Here is a 25,751-nt window from a genome sequence, read left to right as displayed (position 1 = left end):
ACCCGACAGTTTTGCGATGTCATCCTCTCGTACGATGTCTTATTGTCTATAACTTATTAATTAGAAAAATTATGCCCGGCAAAAATAAATTATTCAAATACTTGAATATGTGATTTTTTTCGTGTCAATCGTGAATAATGCAATTGTAACCGACATTTCCACGATGTTTGTGGAATGCCTGTCTACAAGGTCCCGTCAAATAAGGCCTTGGAAATTATACATGGAATATCCCTATTATTGATGCTGCGGCCCGCGGCGTCATCAAAAACTAGGAAATGGCCCGCGAGCACATTTGAGTTTGAGACCTCTGTTTTAAACAGTGTTTTAAATAAAGGCCTTTGCAAAAATCCCTCAAAATAGTCGGTTCAACAACAATAGTACAGATATTACGTCAAAGAAACTATGTTTAACCTATATTTTCGATTGTCAATGTGAATCCACTATGACGTCACAATTGAATATTCGTGACGTCATGGCTAAAAAACAAACATAAAAAACAATGAAAAACATGTTTTAAATAAGGGCCTTGCAATGCAAACCTAATCATAGGCCTGCTACTATTAAAAATCCATTCTTTTCAATGTGTAAGGATTGGGTCAAGAAATGTCAGTAAAACTCATATTTTGGTCGCGGTCGATATATGATAACACGTCAAGCATAGGCGCCGACTTTCATTTTTGCATGGGGTGGCGGCATGAGGCGCGTAGCCAGGGGTGTCGAAACCCCCTCTTTTTGAAAAGCAAAACCCCGTCCTTTTGAAACGACCATTCTGATGTTAATATTCAGTTGCAATTCAACAAGTACGCGGGGCTTCGATTAATTAGCGAGATTCGTCTGTGCACGCATATCGCATCGCACAATGTAACGAGACGCGAACTCTAGCTGAGATTATTGCGAAATTATGTTCATTGATTGCCGCGCGCTCGGCATTCGTGGCTGGACTGAGCACGGCAGTAACATGGCGCGACAATTTTGGAACACGAAAGACAGAGAAGAATGATGATTACAAACGCGCGCGGCCAATCAGTAATTGGTTGCTGATTAAAACATCGATTTTAACTGCATTGCTGCATTTCCCAATTTACGTTCGCAAAGCATAATTGGATTAATATTATGGGCACTGGAATAGATTACAACTAGCAGGCACGCACAATAAACCACTGTTCAACTATGCGCTCCGAGAAAATTTATCACAAAAATAATTCACAAAATATTTTAAACGCGGCTTGCGGCCCTCATCGATGCAAATAATGCACTTTAATTTGTAGGAGGTGAACGTATATTTGGTCGTCAAATCGCGATCGTATAGATCAGAGGTCTCAAACACGCGGCCCGCGGGCCGCATGCGGCCCGCCAGAGTATTTTGTGCGGCCCGCGACAGCATTTTAGATTTTTATCAATTTGTCAATATATAAGTGTCACATATATCTGTTCGTGTTATAAAGTGAAAATCCCCTCTTAAATTGCTCCGAAAGCCTCAAACTATTCATCAAACTTCACTATCACATCAATTGCAAATGCTACCATGCAGTGGAAGATTCATTATTTCGCCACATTTCCAATTCATGATGACAATAAATCCTGACCCTTAGACTGAAATTTGTGAGTTCAACTTGAACGCGACCTTTCCTAAATTACTCAGACTCGGGCTAACTCGATGGCAAAATGAAAATGACTCGAGTGGACTTGGAGTGACTCGGAATGCCTTGAATTTGTTAGAACCATGGACGCAACAAACTAATTGAGTATCAGGGGAATAGTAATAGATCAGAAGGTCGCAGCTTCGTATATCGCTAACTAAGCAAGTTTTTATGGCAACCATTGGCGATCTGTTAGTTACATCTTTGGTCGCTAAACCATGTTACTAAGGCCACTTAAAGGTGTCGAGTACCGTAGTGGGCCGCTCCAACGATGTAACAACAATGAGCCGTTCGGCGTTCCGACATTTCAATCACTAGGACACATTCATTAATATATTTATATTATATTTATATTTTTTCTACTCCAATATTTGAAGATATTTGGCGATGAGATTAATAGCTTACTTATCAGCAGTATACCCGAATCATGGATTGGAATTACAATGCTCAACTTAAAAATGTTTTGATATCAAATCACTCAATATTATCAATTTGTTAAATTCAAAATATTCATAGTAGCTGAAAAATAATAACCCGATAGCTTTTATGATGGCATCATACATTTTTCCGGCATATGGTGTCTATATCTTATAATTAATATATATCAAGTGCAAAAACAATTCTATTCAAATAGTTACAAATGTGATGATTCTATTCGTGCCAGGTCTAAATTGATACAAGAGTAAATTACATTTTGACGATGTGTGTTTACTGTAAGTCTGCTGGATCGGCTCACTTTCAATAGGAATTCATTCCCACAAAATACGACATAGAATACCCCTATAAATGCTGCGGCCCGCGGCGTCGTCAAAACTGGAAAACTGGCCCGCGACCACATTTGAGTTTGAGACCTCTGGTATAGATCGTGTTTCTCAGAGCGCGCGATGAAATCTACATTTCTAACGATAAGGTCGAATTTGTACATCTAATGAGGATCGTTAGTTTGCTGAAATCACATTCAGTACGCTGTGCGAATGTGCGAAATACATAGTAGTGATCAATTTTATCGGACTGTACAATCGGCCAACGTTTGAGCTGCATTGTTGCGTTTACCGATAAAAGTTGACGAAGCCTTGTTAGAGTAATGAATATGCGCAGGAATGACTTTCAATTCACAGGCATACACAAACACACTGTCCTATTTCGTCCTCCAAGCCTCTAATTAATTAATGATCCAATCAGGGAACTAACTCAATAATTATTTTGTAAACGAATGGTGGCGCAAATACAATTTGATTAAGAGAAGGAGAACGAGAATTCGCTCGTCTGGTGGAGAGAAAAGATGGTTTTTCTCAGTGCAAGCGTCTCGAAATCGACGTCGTAAACGAGGTAGCTTCAATTATCTGATTACTAATCACGGATTACAATTTATTAGGGAGTTTTAAGCACTAGTTCGTCATCGCCGACGAAGGTGCGTATTCAATTATTCGCGCACGTATCGGTTAATGGGAATTGTTGGCATTTACGCGCTATCACGGACTCACACTATCACACTCAATTTCGGAAACGGAATTACTGCCCTAATCTTTAAGTACCAACCCTGAAGGGAAGAGAATTCGATTTTCGCAGAGACTTCGCTATATATGGGCATTTACAAGCGAAAGCATAAGAAGAATGCGATTTTCGCTGGGATGTCGGTATATATTGATTGCTGTGCGTCTGTAAATGATAAATAATTGTTATTGAACCGAATTTTAGGTGGGGCTTTGCCCCAGTTGCCCTATAGGACGAGCCGCCACTGTTGATTTCTGTGTTAGAATCTTCTTGATAATATCAACCGCGATGCATTTCTCCTGTTTCCTTTCCATCCACATTCGTTTGCTCGGTTTCGACCAACTTTCGATGGGATTGAATATGATGTGCCAAGATTACTCGAGTGATTATTTAGATGATCGAATGCAATAATTTATTCGCGATTATAAGCGCATACAGCAAATTAAACTCTCACAGCAACAGAATTTGTTGTTGACGTGTGTTTGGTGCTGGTTTCCGCTAGCTCCGGGCTTAGGATCCGATCTCACGACCTCTGAAACGGGTAACAATAAATAATATTTTCGAAAAGCAACAATCGTATGAAATCATTAAAACAAAAAAGCCACTGCTTCGACATAGCCTTGAGCAACTGCAAGCAGATATTTGAATGACGACTCACGTATCACATTACAGATTCTACACACAAACATACCATGATCCATTACCAACGTTTCATTTCATGAACTTTCATGAACTCTTCCCCCTGGGTAATTTGGGGTGTCGCAGTTTATGTTGCGGGCATAAGTCTATATTCGCCATCCCATCTACGTTTTCGGCGTACTTACTCAAGTATAGGTTTGGGATATACTTACTGGAATGAATATAATTACTTATAGATAATCTACTTCTACTTCGCAATTTTATGCAAACCCAGGCTTAGAGTAGCCAACTTACTTTTTTGTTTACTTGGAAGTCACTATTTCTACGTGCTTCTGTTGAAATATAAGTCAATCGTTACTTCTACTTCCATTCAAGCAGCAACGACTAATTCTTTGACCACCTTTGATCATAGTACTGGGGGATTGACAATTTTGATACGTAAGACGTCAAAAGTGGTTTACATCAAACACTAATTTATCGTAAGTTTTAATGTAGGGTCTCCCAGTGAGATTTCGTATCGGTAATTGAGCGATTCTGCGCCTGCTGGCATGTGCGCTATAGCTCCGGTTCTTCTCCTAACTTGTGTAAGATTACAAGTCATGGAACAATCCCTTTTCCAGTTGATCTTTGCGTATTTTCAACACCTCATAGGATGCGTAGTTGGAAAGCAATTGGATTTCTTGCTTCAAAGGGCTATGTCATCAATAGCTAACGCAATAGCTAACTGCAGTAGACGCTATCAATGGCATCCTTTATTCCCACATGTCACTCGTGTAACGTTGTCAAGGCATAAAATTTTGAAATTCCAATGTTTTAACAGTTGCCTATACACAATATGTATTACACATATAAGTCGGCAGTTACGGAAAATAAGAAGAATATCAGCCTAGTGTAAATGACCATAGTAGTCGAGAAACACCATGAATACCCCGAAACAAACCAAACATATAGATATGAGAAAGTTCGAACATCTTTCTGTAAGCATTGATCAATACAAACTTACTAAATTATCTCACCGATGTCATGACTCTCTTCGTAGCCGGGATTATTATACGCAGCATTGTTAACTGGTGTTGGATAATGTCCGTAAGCTGGGAAACCAGCTGTTGGCTGCGTTTGATGAATTGGATATCCCGGTGCACTTGGTATCTGATTATTTTCAAGAGGTGGGTATAGTGGGTGTCCTTGGCCTGTTGCTGGATAAGGCAGGTACGGCGATGCCATTATGCGAAGTGCACCTTGAAAACGCGAATAACTCGCTTTGATATATAAACTCGTAGAGGAAATTCCAACAGAGAATATACTTTTATCAATTATCCCAGCGATTGCTTGCAGTGGCAGGATGACTTTGTACGGCGCCTTCAATATACTCACGCGTCCTCAGCCCACTCGCTTTCCTATGAATATGCAGCAATGGTTAGTAGTCACAGCCGATAGAGTCAATGTTGTATTACTTATGAGTTTAGAAAATTTATAGGCCTACTATTCCGTCAAAAACCTATCTTTAAAATAAGAGTTCGGATGTTCAGTAAGCTCATGACGTTGTAGTCGGTATGATTTCGAACAGAAACACATTTTCATGGGTAGATTTTCACAACGATTTGTCAATATATCTCTAAATCCTTACTGATCACTGTATAGGCAATATAGTTTACGTATATGTTATTCTTGGCAGGATCATTTAAAATTATATGTTGTATAAAATGATTGGGCAACACGGCACGCAGTCAACGAACATACAAACTTCTTTGCATGTCAAGTAGGCTACATCCGTCATAAATGATCAAATGCATTCTACACGATCTTGGTTTTCTACTATAGTGTCGATTTTTTAACCAACGCGAAATCGAAAGTAATCGTTAGGTTAGATGCAAATTCCTTTTTGTATGACAACCTTGATAATTCAGAGGTTCGCGATGAGACTGCAAAATGATCCAGTTCTTTCAATTCCGTTCTAAGAACCACTTTCTTCTGGCTATCGCTGCTGCTCTACTGGAAGAGTGCCCCTTGATGTTTTCAAAGGATAGAAGTAGAAGGGAGTAATTGATTTGACTTCGCATTTGCTCACCAAACAGGGTCATTTCGATAGGTAACAGGGTATAAACACTACAGCATATAGACTCAAGAAACTTCTATTTGCATTGCTGGTAAATGATTTATCATTTTTAGCCACGATTTTGTAACATTCATAAGCGTTGTGAAATTATTACAACTATAAGTTTCTTCAACGAAATCCGCGAAATCGCTTCATTCATGAGCATTAACGTGAGGTTCCCTTGCACGGGAAATAAGTGACGTATGATATAGAGAAAATTGATTTAGTATGATAAAACTGTGAACCATATTGCGTGGCCGATGTTGCGAAGTGCAAAATGGTCAATGGATATAGAGATCTAGTGCGGGATCTAGTGCAGAACTGTGTGGAGTGTCCATGATGCTGATTCTATCGCATCTTTGAATGAGTGTGGGAAACAATAAGATGCCCAAGAAAGGCTATAAAATATGTGATTTGAATCTAGTCATATAGAATGTCTCGGGTCATATAACCATGATCGAGACATGCGCAATGACCCCATACAGCTAAAGTGGGCCATGCAACAAGTCGAAGGATCATGAATCATAATAAGAAATATCGGCCTGGTGTAAATTATGGCGGGGCACTGGATATACGTTGGATATTTTTTTAAATTTTTGACCGGATCTGGTTGGGATCCGGATTCATATCCTGTTAATAATACCGGATCCGGATTCATACTTTTTTGGATACGGTCAAAGTACCGGGAAACATTGTGCTAGTTTTGGCTGTATGTATAGGCTGGCCATGTGATCGGCCATGTGTCTTTAAAAAGCACAATATAGTTCTAAACCTTTACTAACCAGGAAACACTTACGCTCATCTGTTAGCCATCGAGGAATCCCAAATTTCCAGTGAGTCATAAAAAATGTATAAACTAAAAAAATAATATCTTTCTAGTTTATCCTGCACTGTGAGATGATTTGTCTCCAAATATCAGTCAAGCGGCTTCGCCCATGAATTCGTGCAGCACGCGCCCGCTTAGCCATACCACAATTGTTCTACCGACAGTCACACATACTCCAAACCACGATAATAACTTCAACAACGGAAAATATTGTGACCTGATATCGTTTAGGTAAATTTATTAATAAATTATCAAATTTTTCGGCATAGCGTTGCGCTACAAGCCTACAGTGCAGTGCCAGCAAGCTATACCTAACAAACGCGATTGTGTTGATATTGTTTTCTGTGTTCATGATGTTTCGGCTACCATGGTCATTTACACCAGACCGATATTTCTTTTTTATGATTACTGATCTGCCAACTTTCAGCTCGGTTCACTTTCGTCGTTCTATAGGCCAGTAGTTATGGTTATTAACCGGTGTTCCGCGAAACACCTGGGGCTCTACGAGCCAGTATCAGGGGCTTCTTGGAGGTCACGACTCACTCTCAGTTCATGCATCTGATTTGCAATGATGTCTTGTCCATCATTGGTTGCAGGTAATTAGGCCCCATCAGTAAATCGTGACGCCCACTGAAGTGGTACGTCGTGTGCAGTGGCGTACGCAGGGGACGTTGGGGTTCGAATTTGCAACCATGTCATTCTGAAATGCCTATTCTATCTGCAATATTTTACGATTATTTGTAATTAAGCAATTGGTATAACGCTGTTTCGTTTCGACGGAACAATATTATGACACTTTCCAAGCCTCACATTCATGAACTGATATCTAAAAGGGAACAGCACGAGTGACACTGGTTTGCAATAAATATGCAATATAATGTTTTCAATTTCCGTGAAAATTGTATTTTAACGGTTTTGTTCTTTTAACACTCCGTCGATACACAGTTCAATTTGTTCACCAGTAATCCACAGTAATGTATCAGATTTGTATCATGGAACATTTACACACATGGTCTTTCATTGTAACTTCGTAGAATAGTAAAGTTCCCACATTATTGGTAGGCCTATTTCGTCTATTGCAGTGGTTCCCAACCCTTTTCCACCCACGTACCATTTCGAGGTTTTATGCAGTGCTCGCGTACCACCTACAAGTTACGCGCGCCGAAAGCGGTCAAAAATGTTTCCACCATTTATGACGTCATAAGCACGTATTTGACCTATGCGAGATGCAATAACAAATTCTATTGAGCTGGGCATTATCAGTCAGGGCTAATAGGATGCATGGAATTGTTTTTTCACCACCAGTCACAGGAAGAACAGCATAATGAATTAACAACAAACAACAAAAGTCGATTTATTCAATGCGATGGCTGCATTTGTTTATTTTCCAATAGTAAGGGGCGGCTAACCTTTTCGACCAAAAGGCCACATTAGATTTGCGAACCATTGCGCGGGCACTTGAATGTTGATGATCATTTTTTAGCCACCCGATAGGAGCGAACCGGATCAGGTAATGATGAAAACAAGACTTATATTACTACGCATCAAAACCGACAACAATTACGTCATGAAAAGTGAGTGTGCATAGTGCACCCATAAAGTAACCGCGCGAAGCGCGAAAGCTTTTCAAAGTTAGTGAATGAGTTAGGCCAATACTAACGTCACTTGCATATATTGTGGGTCACGTCTGTATACCACTGCTGGGCTCACTTGGCAAACACAGGATTATTCGAACATATTAATATCGACGATTTCGGTGTGAACATGCGTCTATCATTATGTGCAAAAGTTTCATCGCCGATCATCTTCATCTCTGCGATTGCAGACGCGAAGTCGGATGTTATACGGCACGTTCTCTCATAGTTGCCAGTATAGTCAATAAAGTAGATTGGGAGTAGTTTTATATTCAGTAAGGGCTACAAAAGGCAACATATTGAGTGACAATAAATCGCGCGACGTGCTAAGAATAATATCAAGTCAAATAAATCTACCACGAAATATTCTACTTTATGGTCATATAGGGAGATCTACGAAATATGTTGCTGGCCCTTTGATACCCCAGTGCGTCGGAACTGGTATATAAGTCATCAAACTCCCAAATTTCGAGGTCAGACTAATCAAGTTTCAGGTTGGCCTTAGAAGTTCACAGTAAATTACCTGAGTAATTTATTATTTGATATATTAACTAATTTCGAGAATTATCTCGTGGACCACATTTCGCCCGCGGGCCACGGGTTGGCCGTCCCTGCGCTAGCTGGTCGATGCGTGGCATACGTTTACTCAAAGCGCATCGAAAGTCATGCCTCATGCGTGGGCGCAACAAGTCGGTTTCGTTTCATCGACTTGATGGTCATATAGGGATGATAATCCTTGCTCGCACTCCCACGTAGAAAGGAAAATTAAAGGCTGGGGAATAGCGTGACAAGCTAGCGTCAAATACGAGGAGGCGATGCTACAAAATACCTCAAAATAAACTCCACCTGCACTAATAACTCCCTTCGGTCGAAACAAAACACAATCTAGTCGCGTACCACCTGGAAGACCTTCGCGTACCACAGGTTGGGAACCACTGGTCTATTGGTAGGCCCTATACATCGCAGTGATGGTATTTGAAAAATATGCCCAGAAACTGTTAAGAGTGAGGACAGTTACTATATTATGAATGGGAGGCATTCTATATCACCCGAGTATAGTTGAAAAAAGTGGATTAAACTGGATTGTACTCGAAACTGAGCAGTGAGCACAATGACTTGGACTCGGACTCCAGTCTCAACACTATGACTCGAACTCGACCCTCTACTCACCGACTTGGAATCAGACGTTACTCAGTGATGAATTGAGAATGACTCGACTTGACTCGGGCTGAAACTATAAAAGTGGGATTGATTTGTGAGCAGGGCCGTAACTGCCGCACCCCAAACCCCTCCCAATTGGGGGGGGGGCCCGAGTTCGAATGGGGCTCCAAATTTTTTGGTGAATTAGCATAAATTATAGAGTATTTGTTGAAACTTTATGCAACTTTTTCAAAAATTTTTCGCGCTTGGCGCGATTTCAACATGCCACATGTTATGATTATTGGGTAGGCTACTCTTCCCCCAAGGAAAAATACGCAAGATTTATAGAAATGGGCATATCGGCGCTGGCCATTACCGCGCCACGACGCACCAAGACATATACAGTTTTAGGCCATGTAACACGCGACTCCAAGAAGTGTGCCAGAACGATCGACAGCCAGAAACCTTGGCCGAAAAGGACTGCCCTTATGGTGACCGAAAACTTCGTTATATATACGAAATACATATAGGTTTATTTGTCCATATGCGCCTAAATGACTGGCGCCGAATGTTCCTGTCTTGGTAATCGGAACCTCACAAGACAAATACCATCCCGCAGGGAAAAATTAGAGGCCAGTGAAGAAATACCAATTTGAAATCGTGTGATCTTTTAGTTTAGTACGTTTGGGCGATTCTATATTTTTTGATGTAGCAGACAGGAGGTCACGAAATAACATCATGTAACAAAGTCATACCAACGAGTCCGCCCGTCAGAACATGTTTAATTATTATTTACGGGCTCTACAGTTTCAAAGACACCTTACTCAGCTCTACCGGTATATCCGATTACGTGAGTAGAGCGAGGACAAGAAATTGGCAGCAATATATATGCAATTCCCGATATTATTGACCAATTTTATCATGAATTATCAAATATTTTCGCGCTTGGTGCTGGCTAACTGAACAATACAACTATAATTTCGTGGCAAAAGCTAACAACGTGATTAGGGGGGGAGTCGGTTTATCACCCTATGCCGAGCGAGATAGTGTAATGGTTATGCGTCCGGCTTCTCGATCGGTAGGTCGTGGGTTCGATCCCCAGCGCGGTCGTACCAAAGACTCGAAAATTTGTATCCGCAGTTATCCTGCTAGGTGCTCAGCAATCACGAATAGCACGGAGGAGAAAAAAGTGGGGCGCAGACCAGATGACCTTGCGGCCGTATCGCAACTCCGTCGTCAAAGCATCTTGAATCTAGATGGTGCAGGCGAAAAAGAATATCATATCTCTCTCTCTCTCTCTACTCAAGTTTTTTGGGGAGCCTGACGAAGTGCTGTTTCGTTCCTGCGAACGGGTATACATTCGGAGATGTTTAATTATTATTGACGGGTCCTACTTTTTCAAGCACACCTTACTCAGCTCTACCGGTAAATCAGATTACGGGAGCAGAGAGAGGATAAAAATTGATAGCAATATATTAGCAATACCGATCATATTGACCGATTCAGTCATGAATTATAGAAATTTCTCGCGTTTCGTGCGATTAGGCAAGCAAAGAGGTTTCATTAAACGGACACCCACTGAAGCAACAACGTATAGCCAATGTAAACAGCGTATAGTCGGAGGGGGGGTTCGGTTTACCACCCTATGGGGGGCCCAAGACCAACGTTTGAGGGGGGCTGACGAAGTGCTGTTACGGCCCTGCCTGTGAGTCGTAACCTTGTAGCTTGGTTACAGCCCTGGACTCGAGAGTCACAACACTATGACTCGGACACGACCCTCTTCTAAATAACTTGGACTAGGACTTAACTCGGTGGTGAATTAACTCGACTTGACTGGAGTCAAATCTATAAAAGTGATATTGACTTGAGACTCAAACCTTGTGACTTGGTTGCAACCCTGACTATGGTACAGCAAATTGTGTACCCTGCGTAAGCGCCGCGGTATCATGTTCAAGGACGGAAATCAAGGAAACGATTGGTAATCGACCTGGTGTGCCGACAATATGCAGCGGCCTTGACTCGATTGATTCTCCTGTCGCCGAGAAAACTATTTAAGACAATTGTGGCTGTGCAATGGCCATAGCTGATGAGCAACAATTCGTCTCCTTCTGTTGGCGATAATTGTCGCCCAACTGCTTCAAAACAGGAATGTCCACCAAAGTAGTCTAGTAGGTAAATACATATTTATATATATATATATGGCATATTTATCGGAATTATAACTTTGATACAAGAGTGGAGTCAGTATAGACGTAAATAACTAGAATGGCCTATATCGTCATTCAGTCGAAATTTCTGATTCACACTGATGAAGCAAAGGAGTATACGTAAAACAATACATTAAAACTAAATTTTCCCGTGGTCACCCCGAACTGGTGCAGCAACTGGTGGAATGCCCACAACAGCAGAAACTGTTGCCGCTCCAGATGTTGTCTTTCATTTGATCTGACGCTTTCGATGTTCTTTCATCTTGACGAGTTTTACCAGGTTGCTCATTTATCACTGCAATTAGAATTTTAAAAAACAAAGTCAATTCCACAATACTAGAGTGTAGGATATACGATTCTAAAAGACTATGGGGCAAAATCGAACCATAAGTGATTCTAATCAGATAATGAAAATTTGACACGAATGCCATCAGCACTTTTCAATGTAATTTCATTTATCCAATCTGAAGCGGGACATTATTCTGATCAACAAAATTCAGTGCAATTTGTGTTACGAAAAGCACAGAACTAGTGCAAAACGAAATAAATAATGAACATGGACCCTAATCTATTCCTTTGAATGCGTAAGTGCAGCTAGGGCTTAAATATATTTTTATCGCCTGACTGTAAAGCCAAAGCCTTCCAAGGGTTTCATTATTCAAATACGCTGCTATATTTCATCACCCTTAACTATGAAAGTCCTTCGGCCAATATTTCCTCAGGATGATTGCCATCAGATGATCAAGACTAGCTGGAGGAGCATTTATGATGTTCAACATGATGATCTGCATTATTCTTGAAAGAGAGCGCCGAGTGGTAACATTTGAAGTGATTTTATGCGATATTGATTCCAGTTGAAAAGATCTGTGATCGGTCTCGTGCAAGTCAAATACCATTTATAGATTTTAGGCTGTAAATCAAAACCGCTTTGTTAACAATGGCGTTATTCCTGTTGAATCAATTCATACATTATCAAATAGATTCGATTTCGAATCACCGATTCGTTGTTACCCTCCCTAGAAAGGTCAATTGCCAGCTGCCAGCATTTTACACAAATATACGATTGTCGGAAAGACATGGCATGGGGGATTGTGTACAAATGGGGGTGGAGGGAGTGTTAGTGGTATTGACAACGGTGTACCTATTTCGGATCCATTTTCTAATCCAGGTAATTTTTTCAAACGTGTTTTATGTCAGTTTAGATCAGTCATTCCGAATGCGAATGACAAGTGATAGTTGTCACTTGTTAGACATATGCTATTCACTAACTTTAACAGAGGATTGGAAAGAATTGTTCGCATAGAAACAGTATTACATTGCATGATATTGCCAACCATGTCATATATAAATAGGGAAGTGCTAATGTTTTGGGAAATATGTCTCTGATATATACACAGCACAGGCAGTGGGTATATATAAGGGATTTCCAAGAAAAATTTTCGTTTCTAAAGCTTGATTGTGTAGGGTTGCATTTAAAACAAACGCTGTTTTAAAACAATTTGTTTAAAACATGTTTTAAACAATGTTTTAAACATGCGCCTTTAAAAAAAATTGTGTATTCTCAAGTTGTAAAATTATGCCATAATTGTGTAAATACTTTCCAAAAAACATGTTGTATGAGCCTACGGACATTTACCATCCGATTTAGCCGACGTATATCGATATGGGATAGTCGGAGCCCTCAAAATAGCCGGATCAACAGTTATAGTACAGATATTTCGGCAATTGAGCTTTATTTACCCTCTCTTTCAAATTGTCAATGCGAATCCATTATGACGTCACAATTGAATATTGATGACGCCATGACTTAAAAAAACAAATAATAAAAGATATGTTTTAAATTAGGGCCTACTTTTAAACATGTTTGTTTTTAATTTATTTTTGTTTTAAATGCAATCATTTTTTTAGTTTTTTAGAAGATTCTCCTAGCGGTGTCGACGATACTTTCCGGGACTAGCTATAGTTTAGGGCTGTCATACGTCCAATTTTCCCGAACATGTCTCGAATTTCAGTGATCAAACTGCGTCCGGGTGGAAATCCTGAAATATGCTTAAATTTCCGGAATTTTGTCTGCTTCAAGTAAGCTCAAGCTTATTTCATAAATCAAAATGAACAATACCATGTTTAGCGAAAATTTGCGTTGGCAGTAAATTTCTCTTCGCACTGCTCGCGAAAAAAGTCTTAATATAATCACCATTATAAGAGATCGGTAAATGTCGTTTAAATGCTTTAGTCAAAGACAGTGGTTCTCAACCTAGGAATCTTTTATTGCCCCTTTTCTGCGGATCGCAAAGATGTTGAATGGAATCAGCTTCTAAAATAGGCCGTGAGTCTGGGTAAAGGTGCTGACCTTATTTTAGTAACTAGCTTACCAAATTTTAAGGGCGACGACTGAACATTTTCAAATTGGAGATCGAGTCGCGATGACTTGGAATCGCATTATAAGCAACCAGTTGCTGTGAATGGGCATTTAGGCCTATGAATTTTGTCTTTTCCGTGTGAAGTGAACATGACTTAATGATGTACAAACACGTGGCTTGCATTTTAGAAGTCATCACCGCCACTAACACTCTATCGCTAATGCTGATCACGTGGACGAAGCAAGTGCGACGGTGACGATATCGTGTCATAAATTTCACAACGGGTTAAGAAACACTGACGAGCAACCGCGGCCGCTGGAGTGCAACGGGGCTTATCCAAAATTCATTTAATTGCAGCTCCATTATGGTGGCTCTCTGAAGAAAATGGCTGCGGCAAAAAGTAATTTTTTCGATCTGTAGTTCAATTTGACACCACATAATTTGTAGAGCGCCTGGTACTCCTTTAATATGCCGGATCGCCATTATTCAGTGTCATATTTCAATATTTCAATGCGCTTTACATGACACTGATGATGCAATTGAGAATGGCTACAAGATCGAAATATTGCACAAATTTCTATTGCCGTTTTCGATGTATTTGAATTCAGATCAATATTATATTGATAATCTTCTAATTCGCTTAACCGGCCCCCATATGCGAGTGCGAGTATATGCTCCCGCGAGTCAGAGCTGAGATTAACTGAACCGCCGTATGAGCGATATTCTGGAAGCTCTGTCCCATACTTACCGATATTTGTCAAATCGGCATGACCTCCTACGGCCACCCCGCCACCCCCATGAAAGTTTCCTTGTGCTGATTTTTCTTGATCCGTTGCATATGGTGGAGGAGCCGATGCCATTTTGAAGTATTATGTGATATAAATACACCTCAGAATGAAATACTTGGTTAACTTCTGAACACATAGTCTGGTTACTTGATGAAACCATAGCGGCCATATATATATAGTATGGTGAAGACATCGGTATGCTGATGTCGCATTTGCACTGACGTTCCGAAACGTTTAGGTATGGAAAAAGTTTGATCCATTTCATGGACAGCCTTATATAGGTAGGTTTGAGGATTTCTGAGGCAGTGTGCAGTATGAATGAAAATGGTATCCTGAACTGAAAATAATAACATATAGTTAGGTTTTTGTATCATCCCAAACCATAACAGCTTCATGGAACCTGGTATTTATTGCATCGCTGCACGCAAATTTTTATGGAATCGTCCATTTTTAGTCGATATCTCTCAAGATGCTCACAGATGCAAGGGATGAGTTACAGCAAAAAGTAGCCATCATTACGTTTTTAATGAATAAGGCATGGGACTGGAAACCAAGGCTTTTCGACCAGACATGGGGTGATTACTTCATGAATGTAATCGATTGCGATTACGATTACTTCGGAATGACGCGATTACGATTACGATTACGATTACAGCAAAATCTGGAAGTAGTCGATTACGATTACGATTACATTGGAAAAGTAATCACGATTACTCACGATTACATTTATTTTGCATCTTAGAAGACAATATATGGATTGCGCTGAAAAGGCCTAATGAGATAACAATCTTCCTTTAAAAAAGGATGCGTCATTGGCTTGTTACGTCATGATGTACCAATTGCCCATTTTCATAGAGGTCGATTTATCGCACCCAATGATTTGCATTCTTGTCAGGTCCATAACCGCCGCCCCCAAATTTCCCAATAGGGTGGGGAGCGGGATCAAATGGGACTCAAAAGTATTTCGTAAACCAACATAAATTATACAGTCTTTTCGAGAGATTTAATTAACTTGAAAATTCTCTCTGGATGGCTTGATTTTGAAATGCATACGTCTCCCCATAAAAAAGCATACATAATTTATAGTAGGGTTGCATTTAAAACAAATGGTTGTTTAAAACACTTTGTTTAAAACATGTTTTAAACGGTGTTTTAAGAACAAAGGCTTTAAAAAAAACTAAATGGTGTTTTTAACGTTGTAACATTATGCCATAATTGTGTAAACACTTTCCAAAAAAACATTTTGTATGAGCCTACGGACAATTACCACCCGATTTGGCCGACGTACATCGATATGGGAGGGTTGGAACCCTCAACATAGTCTGTTCAACAGTTATAGACCAGATATTTCGTCAAATGAGCTATATTTACCCTATATTTTCAATTGTCAATCTCAATCCACTAGTAGGCCTACGTCACAATTTAATATTCGTGACGTCGTGGTTTAAAAAAAATTAAACAAGGGCCTTGTTTTAAACCTGTATGTGTTAAATTGATTTTTGTTTTAAATGCAACCATAGTTTATAGTAATAGGCATTTAGCTGCCAGTCAATACCGTGCCACGACACACCAAAAGATAAACGCAGTTTCGACCAGCATGCGACTTCACGAAGTGCGCTACTAAAGAAAGACCTTGGTCGAAACTTTGGGTGTGTGTCCATTGTCAATAGCCACGCTGGGTGGACGTGACTAATAGTCCGGTCCTTCCAATCTGAGCTCATAATGCAAATGCCACCCGGGGCACCCACAGAGTTTTAAAGACATGACAATTTGTGTGTGCGTCTCACCAAAGTTCTTGCGCCACTCAATATCTTTTGATTATATAACAGACCGGAGGTCACGAATTAACAACATAAACTAAAGTAATTATAACAAGATACCGGACGTTATAATTATGAATTACGTGCTCCCAGCTTTACAGGTAAATCTGACCATCGGGGCTGAGAGAGGATTAAAAATTAATAGTAATATAATGCAATTTCTAATAATACCACCCTATGGGACCAAAGACCAACGTTTGGACTGGGGGACGAATTGCTGCTTAGATCCAGATTCTAGCTACAACCCACGCTATCATGGTATAGAAGCCCATGGCCATGGCGGCAGGTCCCAATGTTGAGTAAAGAGTTGTGAAATAACGATTGACGCCCGTTTCAAGTAGAGTCATATGAGAATAAGATGAAGCCGGGGCCCGATGAAGCGAACATAAAATTCTGCCTTCAACTTCATACAGATAATGTACTGCAAGCTGCCGTTACGAGAAACGGCAAAGACGGCTCGGTTATGATATATATCATTAGCTGTTGAATTTTACTGCTTCCTTGTGGAAACCGTAATGTTTTATTTGGCAAGCAGAAAATTTGAAATCATAGGCCTACTGCTCGCTAAGAAGCAACGGTCAAACTGCGTTTAACTAAGCATAGCCATACATCAATACCTAAGTTACTATTTTAAACTAGGCAGAATGGAGATTAATTATCCTGCTGCGAGGGAGTGGAGTATGGAACGTGTTGATAACCTAATATACAGCACGGCGGGCGTTCTTACAAATTACAATCACACTAATGTAGGCTACGTACATCGAATATCTATTTACTGTGGATACTTCTTACGCAGCAATCACGAGCAAAGCTAATAGGCTACTTGTGACGTAATAATGAGCAATAGCATTCGGAAATCAGACGTGTGTGCTATCGCGAACCTGGTATAATATCTCTTCCTTGTTCACGAATGTTCAGTTTATGTCATAGTCCTTGTACAAATAAAAAGTAATCGTTCTTTCACTAAGAAATCGATTAGATATGCGAAGTAGTCGATTACGATTACGATTACTTCGGAATTTTTTCGAATGTAATCGATTGCGATTACGATTACTTGAAAATGCTGAAATCGTCGTAATCGATTACGATTACTAATCGCGATTACCCCATATCTGTTTTCGACAGTCGGTAAATTATGTAAAAACCTACTATACGTTTAATAGACAAAGCAGATAATATATGTTACCATCAACATGAGACGCCGTCACTATACAGTAAAAATGGGGAGAGCTATATTATGAGGAGCTCTGATTCGTAATAAACCCTCCGCCCATTACTATGAAGCAGCGATTCCCAAACTGTGTGCCGTTCGAGATTCTCAGGAGTTTCGCAAACCTTTTTGGGATTTTCCGTATCTGTATCTGTCGCTAAATCAGAGATGTCAAACATAGGACCAGCAACATAATTTCATCCGGCTCGCGAAGCAATTCTGAGTAGATTGAAAAATGCGTATATTTTCCAGCACATTTCTCTAATTTTTGAATTTTTAGTAAGAAATACTGCTATTAATACTGCCGGTTACACGAAGCGTATAATGATTGCGCATAAATAGAATTCAAAAGATATGTGGTCACGTTTCGTCATTACTTCTGACTTAAAATGCTGAAAGAAACGCAAATCGCGGTATAATAATAATCAGAAAAACAGTCGAAATATGCAGATCTCAAAATGGAATGCGAGAAAATGTGGAGATGCAAAATAAACATTGTAGCGATAGTCATTGGCGCTACAGGGGTCGTAAGCAAAAAACTCATGAGACATATCCAACAGATTCCGGGTAACGTTCGATTCGACATGATCCAAAAGATCACGTTATTGGGCACTGTGCATATTCTTCGGAAGGCCTTGAATGCACCACTGGACTAAAATTACACTTTTGAATCACAGCATAATTTCTGTCATTTCGATTCTTCATTTTCAATCATCTCTACCTCTGCTCTGTACCCCTTACCAATTCTTCATCTACTGCAGTGCTGTAATCTGACTTCTCCATGTACCCTATTGCATAGGAATAACAATTTGACTGTATTACTGAAATTTTAAAAATTTACTCCAATCTCGCCATTTTCCTTTGGGGGCAGGTGGCTCCCCGGATTATGTGTGTATTTACCAGTTCTACTATGAATAAAGAATATAATAATAAATAATGAATGAAGTCCCAACATCCGCGTTTACAGCCGAATCTTTTGTATTCTTCACAACGCATACGCAGCGTTGACGCCAGCTAGTATACGGCTGAAAGAAAGGGAGCATAGAAATATGCCCACTGATGTGGTGACCTTTTTCGTCTATGTTAATCGTCGACTTCTGAACTATTTTGGGTACCCGCAATCTTTCGCAAAACTTAAAGGGGTCTGCGATCAAAAAAGTTTAAGAACCCCTGCTTTAGAGCATATTTCTCTTATGAATGTGCATTGTGCAGCGAGCGTTTTGTAAATTTTCCAGTCTGACGCAAGCTGTAAAAGTAATTTAAATGTTGCATCAAGCGATCAGGCAACAAGAAATGAGGGATGCCGGTTCATGACGAGATAGTTAGATTGATACTGTTCTCCGTCTATTCCGGTAAATTCTGCGAAACCTTATATTGGAGTAGGAATAGGACGTAGGCTAGTATATTTTTGTCCTCGATGTTTCTGCGGCATATGTACGCGATCTGAGCAGAAGAATACCATGAGTGCATCATGTACACATGCCGCTACACCACCCCTCCATGCTATCCCATTATTGCTGAACGCCAAGTCATTGATAACATACAGTAGCTAACAGGTATTTGGTCTGACCCTGTCGGGGTTTGAACCCATGACCTATACCGATGAAGAGGCCGGATGCTTCACGATTGCGCTATCTTCTCGACACATTTTAAAAGACTGTCGCTTCTGCGTGTCGATCACCGAATTCGTTTTTCGCTGATACAGCGATATCAATAGATCAGTAGTCATTGCACTAATATACATAATCTTCTTTCGTCCCTGTGTTGCCCTGGAGACTTCCGACATCACATTGAAACCGAATCGAGTAACATTTTGAAACTTGATATTAGAAGAAAGTTCGTATTTTAGTAGAGTCATCACTGTCATCTAGTGTACTTCAGTTCTCATCTCTCTCATGATTGATGGTGCGCTTTGTTTGCTAATATAGAGGATATGCCGAAGACGTTAGTTTGGTAAATATACTTACCCCCACGGTTCTTAACCCCTACTTGGTGACCCAAACGTAGAAAGCGGGGCCTTCAAAATCTGTTATTGTGGCGACGATGGCGTTCTGGCTACGAATCTAAAATGTGATATTTATTTTTCAATATATAAAGTGTTAAATGTGGTGAGTTACAATGGCAATTTTGAGTGTTTCAGGGGTCAGCACGTCGTCATGATTCCGCAGCATCATACATCGAAGAGATTCGGTAATGTTAATGCAGGTCAGTATTTATCTGTATAGAACCTGCTTGCATTAAGTCTCATATACGAGGCCGAGATTTTACGTCATATCAAAAACTTCGCATTTCCACGGGGCAGAGACATGAGTTGCAACCATAGCATCATTTGATCAATACACTAACGACTCTGCGACGCCAAACAGCAGAAACAGACCGGTAACAGAGATGTATCAGAATCATGTCATGTCAGAATGATTAAAAAAATTGTGTCAGCTCGCAAATTGTTCTGTTTATATAGTTATGTTCGAAGTTCGAACACTATCACTCCACAATGCTGGATTGCTACTGATCTAACGTATAGCCTCCGTTTTGCGTCGCGACAGGGAAAGTTTAAATAACAACGACATCGGCGAACTTTTTCTCGAATGGCAGTGAAAATTTGTTCTATTCTGGTTTGAAGTTAAATATGAGTATTGATCAGTGACGTATAACATTCTTCCATCAAACGGACGGTTTGACACTGACGACGGTCTTTAAGGCCAGGTCGTACTCTACAGCATTAGCGCGCTACTGGACGAAGGTGTTGGTGAATTTGAAAGCGTTCAAGACTGTGAATGACTTTGACCTACTGACACGACCTTGGAAATATGACGACCATGTCCACCGTATAGAGTCAGATGTGAAATATGGTGAATGTTTTGATTTATTATGTGTGAATAAGTATTCATATTGGATGGGCACCGTCGGCAAACACAGTTCGCGAGGAGCGACGCCTGTTTGTATAGCACGGGTTGCATATTACAAAACACCTCACATTGAGCAAGCCAACCAATAAAGTCTGTCATTAGGAAATCAGAGGTTTCTGGTGCGGATTTAGTATGATCCGCAGTCAGTCTCATGTCTGCGAATCCGTACATGCTGATATGAACAAGTTTCTTTCGATTTCAATATTTGTACAATGCAATTCGTCAACTGTAGCGAAACACTTGATATTCATACCAACAAAGAGAAGTAGTTTCTCTAATTAGACATCGGCAGAGTACAAAATAGACCTACAGCGGTTCTCTGATGATTGGTTGTCACCCAATTTTAGTTCGCTATGACTTTTCATGTTGTTGTTTTGAAACACTTTTGAATGAGGAGAATCCTTTTACAATTTACAAGCAACAGGCGTTTCAAGCAAGTAACATGCAGGATACATGAAGTACGTGTCCTTTTTGTTGTTGTTGTTGTTTCTTTTGCTGGTGTTCGTGGTGTTCATCGATTGCAATGGTCATTTACATCATAGACCGTTAATCGTAGCCTATTACAGCTCACTTCTTTACGACACCGTTTACGAAGTTGGGAGAGAGAAGTGGATGACGGATTATCCTTTCTTAACACTTTGACTGCCAACAATCCTAAATTTAGGATTTTACTCAATCCCATAAAGTGTCAGCGATCCTATATTTAGGATATTTTTGAAATGCGTACAGTAAAGTCCGGAATTGGTTCTATCCCCGGATTGCGGCTGTATTCGAGGCTACTCAGTAGGCTTGTTGTCATAAACCACCATTTTCGTTGCAGGAAGTATTTTTTTAAAATCACATCTGCATACAATAGGTCAACCTCTTTTTTATTTTGACCACTGGGTGGCTTTTCATGAAATTAGCAGCAAAAAAATCGAATTCTTTTTATATTGCCTTAATATTGAAAAAAATATTTTCATAAGTTGCACAAGGTTTATACTTATCAGCACGTCCGATTCCATCCAAATATCCAACTATTAGTCGAAAATTCATTGTTCGCTGACGTTTACTGGCAATTTTCATAATAGGCCTAGGCAGCTAATGTGTTAACACATGGGAATAAAATCTGGATTCAATGTTGGTCGGAATCAAACCAGCCACCTATCGTTGCTGCAGCTGTGGATCAAGCCACCACGCTAGGGTTGTACTTAAAACAGACAGTTGAAAACACTTTGTTTAAAACACTTTGTTTAAAACATGTTTTAAATAGTGTTTTAAACATAGGCATGTAAAAAAATGAAAGTTGTATGATTGTGCCATAATTGTGTAAATACTATAGGCCTACAAAACATGTTATATGAGCATACGAAGTGCTGTTATGGTCCTGACGATATGGGATGGTTGGAACCCTCGAAATAGTCGGTTCAGTAGCCATAGTACCTAGATATAGATCCTTGATACGGATGTAATGTTCTGATGATGATGACCACCGACCTTTTAAATGCTGCAAGACGATGGAGTCCTGGTTAAAGATATTTTTGGTTTGTATATAACAGGCGTTGAGCCTATTTCGTCACAGGAGCTACATTTACCCAATATTTTCATTTGTGAATATCAATCCACTATGTTGCCACAATTGAATATGCGTGCCGTCGTTGATAAGAAAAAATCATGTTTTAAAGGAGTGCCTTGTTTTAAACAGGTTTATTTCACCACGCTGTCTCCTCGCCAATAGACATTCTAGTGTTAGACACTAAAGATGGTACGAACCACTACAAGGTTGAAGGTTCTTTTCGTGTAAACTAGGGTTGCCATACGTCCGGAATTTTCCGGACATGTCCGGAATTTCACTGTTAAAACTGCGTCCGGGAGGAATTTCTAAATTATGCCTAAATGTCCGGAATTTTGAAGGCTTGAAGTAAGCTCATAATTTTTTCGTAAATCAACACAAACAATATTATTTCTATGCAGATTTATGCTACATTAGAGTTTTCTTCACGCTGCGCGCGATTTGGTAGCAACTATGTTCGTTTTAATATGGGGACAACCACCCTCGCAAAATCTGTGATCAAAAAGAAGTAAAAATAATATTCATTTACAAAAATAAATGTAATGGTAATCGCAATTACAAGATAACGGTATATTCATAGAGTTGGTTTAGGCCGTTTGGATGCTTTATTCAAAAGATAGTGGTTCTAAACAGGGCTTTGGAGCCGGAGCCGGAGCCCGGAGCCGGAGCCCCGGAGCCGTGCATTTTCACCGGAGCTGGAGCCGGAGCCGGAGCTCTACATAAAATTAAGCCGGAGCCGGAGCCGGAGCTGGAGCCCGTTATTTGAGGAGTAGCTCCGGCTCCGACCTATTTCATAAGATGCTATTATATCTGCAACAACCACATCTGCTGATTTATCATAATTGAACAGCAGGCCTGAATTTTAATGCTGTGTAACCGCTCGGATCCGGAGGCTGGGTGATCTCCGGTTAGGAGAGCACGCCGGCGGGAAAATGAGGAACTGTGCACAGCAATGGGATAGAGTGAAGTGCGTTCTAGTGCAACTATGATGTTGTCGACAATTGACAAGTATTCAGTATGACGTCACAAGACGGCACGGCGGCACCTATATGTCTTCGTTGCTACATCGGATGTTACTGACGGCTGACAGACCATAGATTACTATAGATAACTAACCTATGGGTAGATTAGTAATCTATATAGACCAGAAATGGCCAACCTTTTCGGCTAAAGGGGCACTCGGGCACATGCAATTGACGAACGAGTGCGCGGTCCACTAGCCACGCCAAGCGGGTAAAATTTTCCAAGTTTGGAAATAAACAAGGTCAATAATATTATTACTTGAGTATGGCGGGTCTATTGTATACCGCCCGCTAGGCTCAGTTTGCAAGGACACGACTATTCGGCGTCTGGCCACATCGATATCGAAGGTCTCCGATAATATGCGACATTTTGTGCCTACATTTCACCGTCGACGATCTTTATGCGAGCGCAAACGCGAAAAGACTTTCTCCCGTAATTGCGAATACAGTTAGACTCAATCGGGTGAATTAGGCGTTTTTTTTTCACTTTCGATAGGGGGTAGGCTACCAAGCAAGAAATCGTGTGACAATTGAACACGCGAAGCGTGAAGAAAAATTTTGCTACCATTTTAGTTTATAGTAATGTATGACGATTTACTGAAAATGTGACTGGACCCTGGATCTTCCAATGCGTCGGAACTGATATTTTAGTCATCAACATCCCAAGTGTGGCAGCAAGAATTGTAATTTTTGGTTGGCATTGCAAGTTCACAATCTGAGCAATTCATTTTCGATAATATAATATGAAATTCGCTCGCGGGTCACGCAAAACCCTCTCGCTGGCCACATTTGGCCCACGGGTTGGCCACCCCTGATATAGACAGGCCCATTCGATAATTTCAGAGCCGGAGCCGGAGCTGGAGCCGGAGCAGTGGTAATAATGCGGCTCCGGAGCTGGAGCCGGAGCTAATGTATGATAGAAGAGAGCTCCGGAGCCGGAGCTGGAGCAGTTTAAATTTACGGCTGCTCCAAAGCCCTGGTTCTAAACCTGGATGTAGTTTGCCTTTATTCTGCGGAATATGTTGAACGTAATCAGCCTACAAAATAGGCGGTTAGCAAGTCTAGCGCAAATGCGCCGACCTTTAATTAGCAATCAGCTCATCAAATTTTGAACTGGGCCACGGAACATTTTCAAATTCGAAATGCAGTCGCGGCCATAAAAGGTTGGACACCACCGGAGGCGTGGTGTTTATATAGGTCAGTGTTGCAGTGCGCACCGGTATTAGGCTGATACATAATCTTATCGGTGTGACATGAACATGACTTAACGATGTACAATTACGCTCCTTGCATTTTCGTAATCATCATCCTCCACCAGCTCTACGGCTAACTCTGATCATGTGGGCGGAGAGGGGATCAAAATTATATAGTAATATATGGAAGAACCAATATTATTGACATCATTGAATATCAATATTTGGGCGGGAGTGGCTGAAAAAATGTGGCTTCGGCCCTGGTTACAACTTATAACATACAACCGCATACTACTGAACCGGATCGTGACCACCTCTAGTCGATAAACAAAGCTCTGCTGGTGTGAGATCATATTGATCGACAATGTGCTCATACCTCATTTTCAAATCCGCTAGTGGGCGCTAAAGAGCGTCCGGAATTTGTGTCACAAAAATATGTTAACCTCAGTGTAAGCGCGAACTTTTTTCAAAGCTTTTGTGTTAACGCGAACGTGAACACGAACCTATGACGTCACGTGCGTCATATTGCTAATTCTAACCTTGCATTTCCTTGCAAGTAATGTACATGAGTACTAGCGATGACTCAGACCGCACTATGCCACAATGCTGAAGTACATGGTGACTTTTTAATCGTCAACTAGCGCATCAACTGGAACAATCAAATTACAATGTTATCCTCTGACGCTTTGCCAACAATTTCGACTCTGACTCGGCTAGACCGATCAGATGCATTCTTAAAAGTGAAACACCTGTTTCTATACTTGCGCCAGATATTACCTCAAAACAAGTTATACAGGAGCCAACACCCCAACCGGACGGATTTGAATCTTATGATAAAATGAGGGTATCAAATCAATATAGATCCCGTCCGCCTGATAGATTTTAACAATAGACATCGATGTATCCTATGGTATATATCAGTGGTTCTTAACCTTTTTTCCTCCAGCGCCCCCTTTCAAAAATTATCGTGCTCCAGCGCCCCCCACCTCATATTGTAAGGACTGTAATAAAGACAATGCGTGAGAGGGAGGGCCGTAACAGCATTTCGTAAGCCCCCTGAAAAAACAATTGTCTTGGGCCCCCATAGCGTGATAAACCAAACTCGTGAGGGCTTGGCCTCCAAGAACCCCATCGCGTGATTTCGATGGTCAGCAAAGTTTATGTGGCCTGGTCGCCCTAGGAGCCAAAATTTTCTATAATGCATGAATGAAATAGGTTGTAA

The 25,751-nt window shown here is 40.5% G+C and overlaps 1 protein-coding gene and 1 long non-coding RNA gene across 3 annotated transcripts; both read right to left on the bottom strand.

Moving 5' to 3' along the window:
* Positions 1-3,389: 3,389 nt before the first annotated feature.
* Positions 3,390-10,557, bottom strand: LOC145445436 (uncharacterized). 2 transcript variants are annotated; one of them, XM_080323625.1, is made up of 3 exons: positions 5,078-10,557; positions 4,790-5,011; positions 3,390-3,666 (listed from the first exon to the last, which is right to left on the bottom strand). In XM_080323625.1, exons 2-3 carry the CDS (start codon positions 4,995-4,997, stop codon positions 3,557-3,559), a joined length of 318 nt encoding a protein of 105 aa, XP_080179751.1. In that variant the 5' UTR covers positions 4,998-5,011; positions 5,078-10,557; the 3' UTR covers positions 3,390-3,556. The 2 variants fall into 2 exon arrangements, with proteins under 2 accessions (XP_080179751.1, XP_080179750.1); XM_080323624.1 differs by having other exon boundaries at positions 4,790-10,552.
* A 1,075-nt stretch (positions 10,558-11,632) lies between these two features.
* On the bottom strand, positions 11,633-14,965 carry LOC145444505 (uncharacterized). Its single transcript, XR_013916695.1, has 2 exons — positions 14,784-14,965; positions 11,633-11,970 (listed from the first exon to the last, which is right to left on the bottom strand). It is a non-coding gene; the product is annotated as an uncharacterized LOC145444505 (long non-coding RNA).
* Between the last annotated feature and the right edge of the window lie 10,786 nt (positions 14,966-25,751).

This window comes from Botryllus schlosseri, chromosome 8, assembly GCF_051294905.1.
Source record: "Botryllus schlosseri isolate E-star chromosome 8, Bs_hap1, whole genome shotgun sequence".
NCBI lineage: Eukaryota > Metazoa > Chordata > Ascidiacea > Stolidobranchia > Styelidae > Botryllus > Botryllus schlosseri.
The sequence above is the reverse complement of the archived record's forward strand: the minus strand, read 5'-3'. Positions and strand labels throughout refer to the sequence as shown.

Excerpts from the sequence above, each read along its gene's own strand:
- LOC145445436 (XM_080323625.1), bottom strand. The coding sequence starts at position 4,997 with ATGGCATCGCCGTACCTGCCTTATCCAGCAACAGGCCAAGGACACCCA. Across the intron at positions 3,667-4,789 it reads CGAAGAGAGTCATGACATCG|AGGTCGTGAGATCGGATCCT; the intron begins GTGAGATAATTT and ends TACCCGTTTCAG.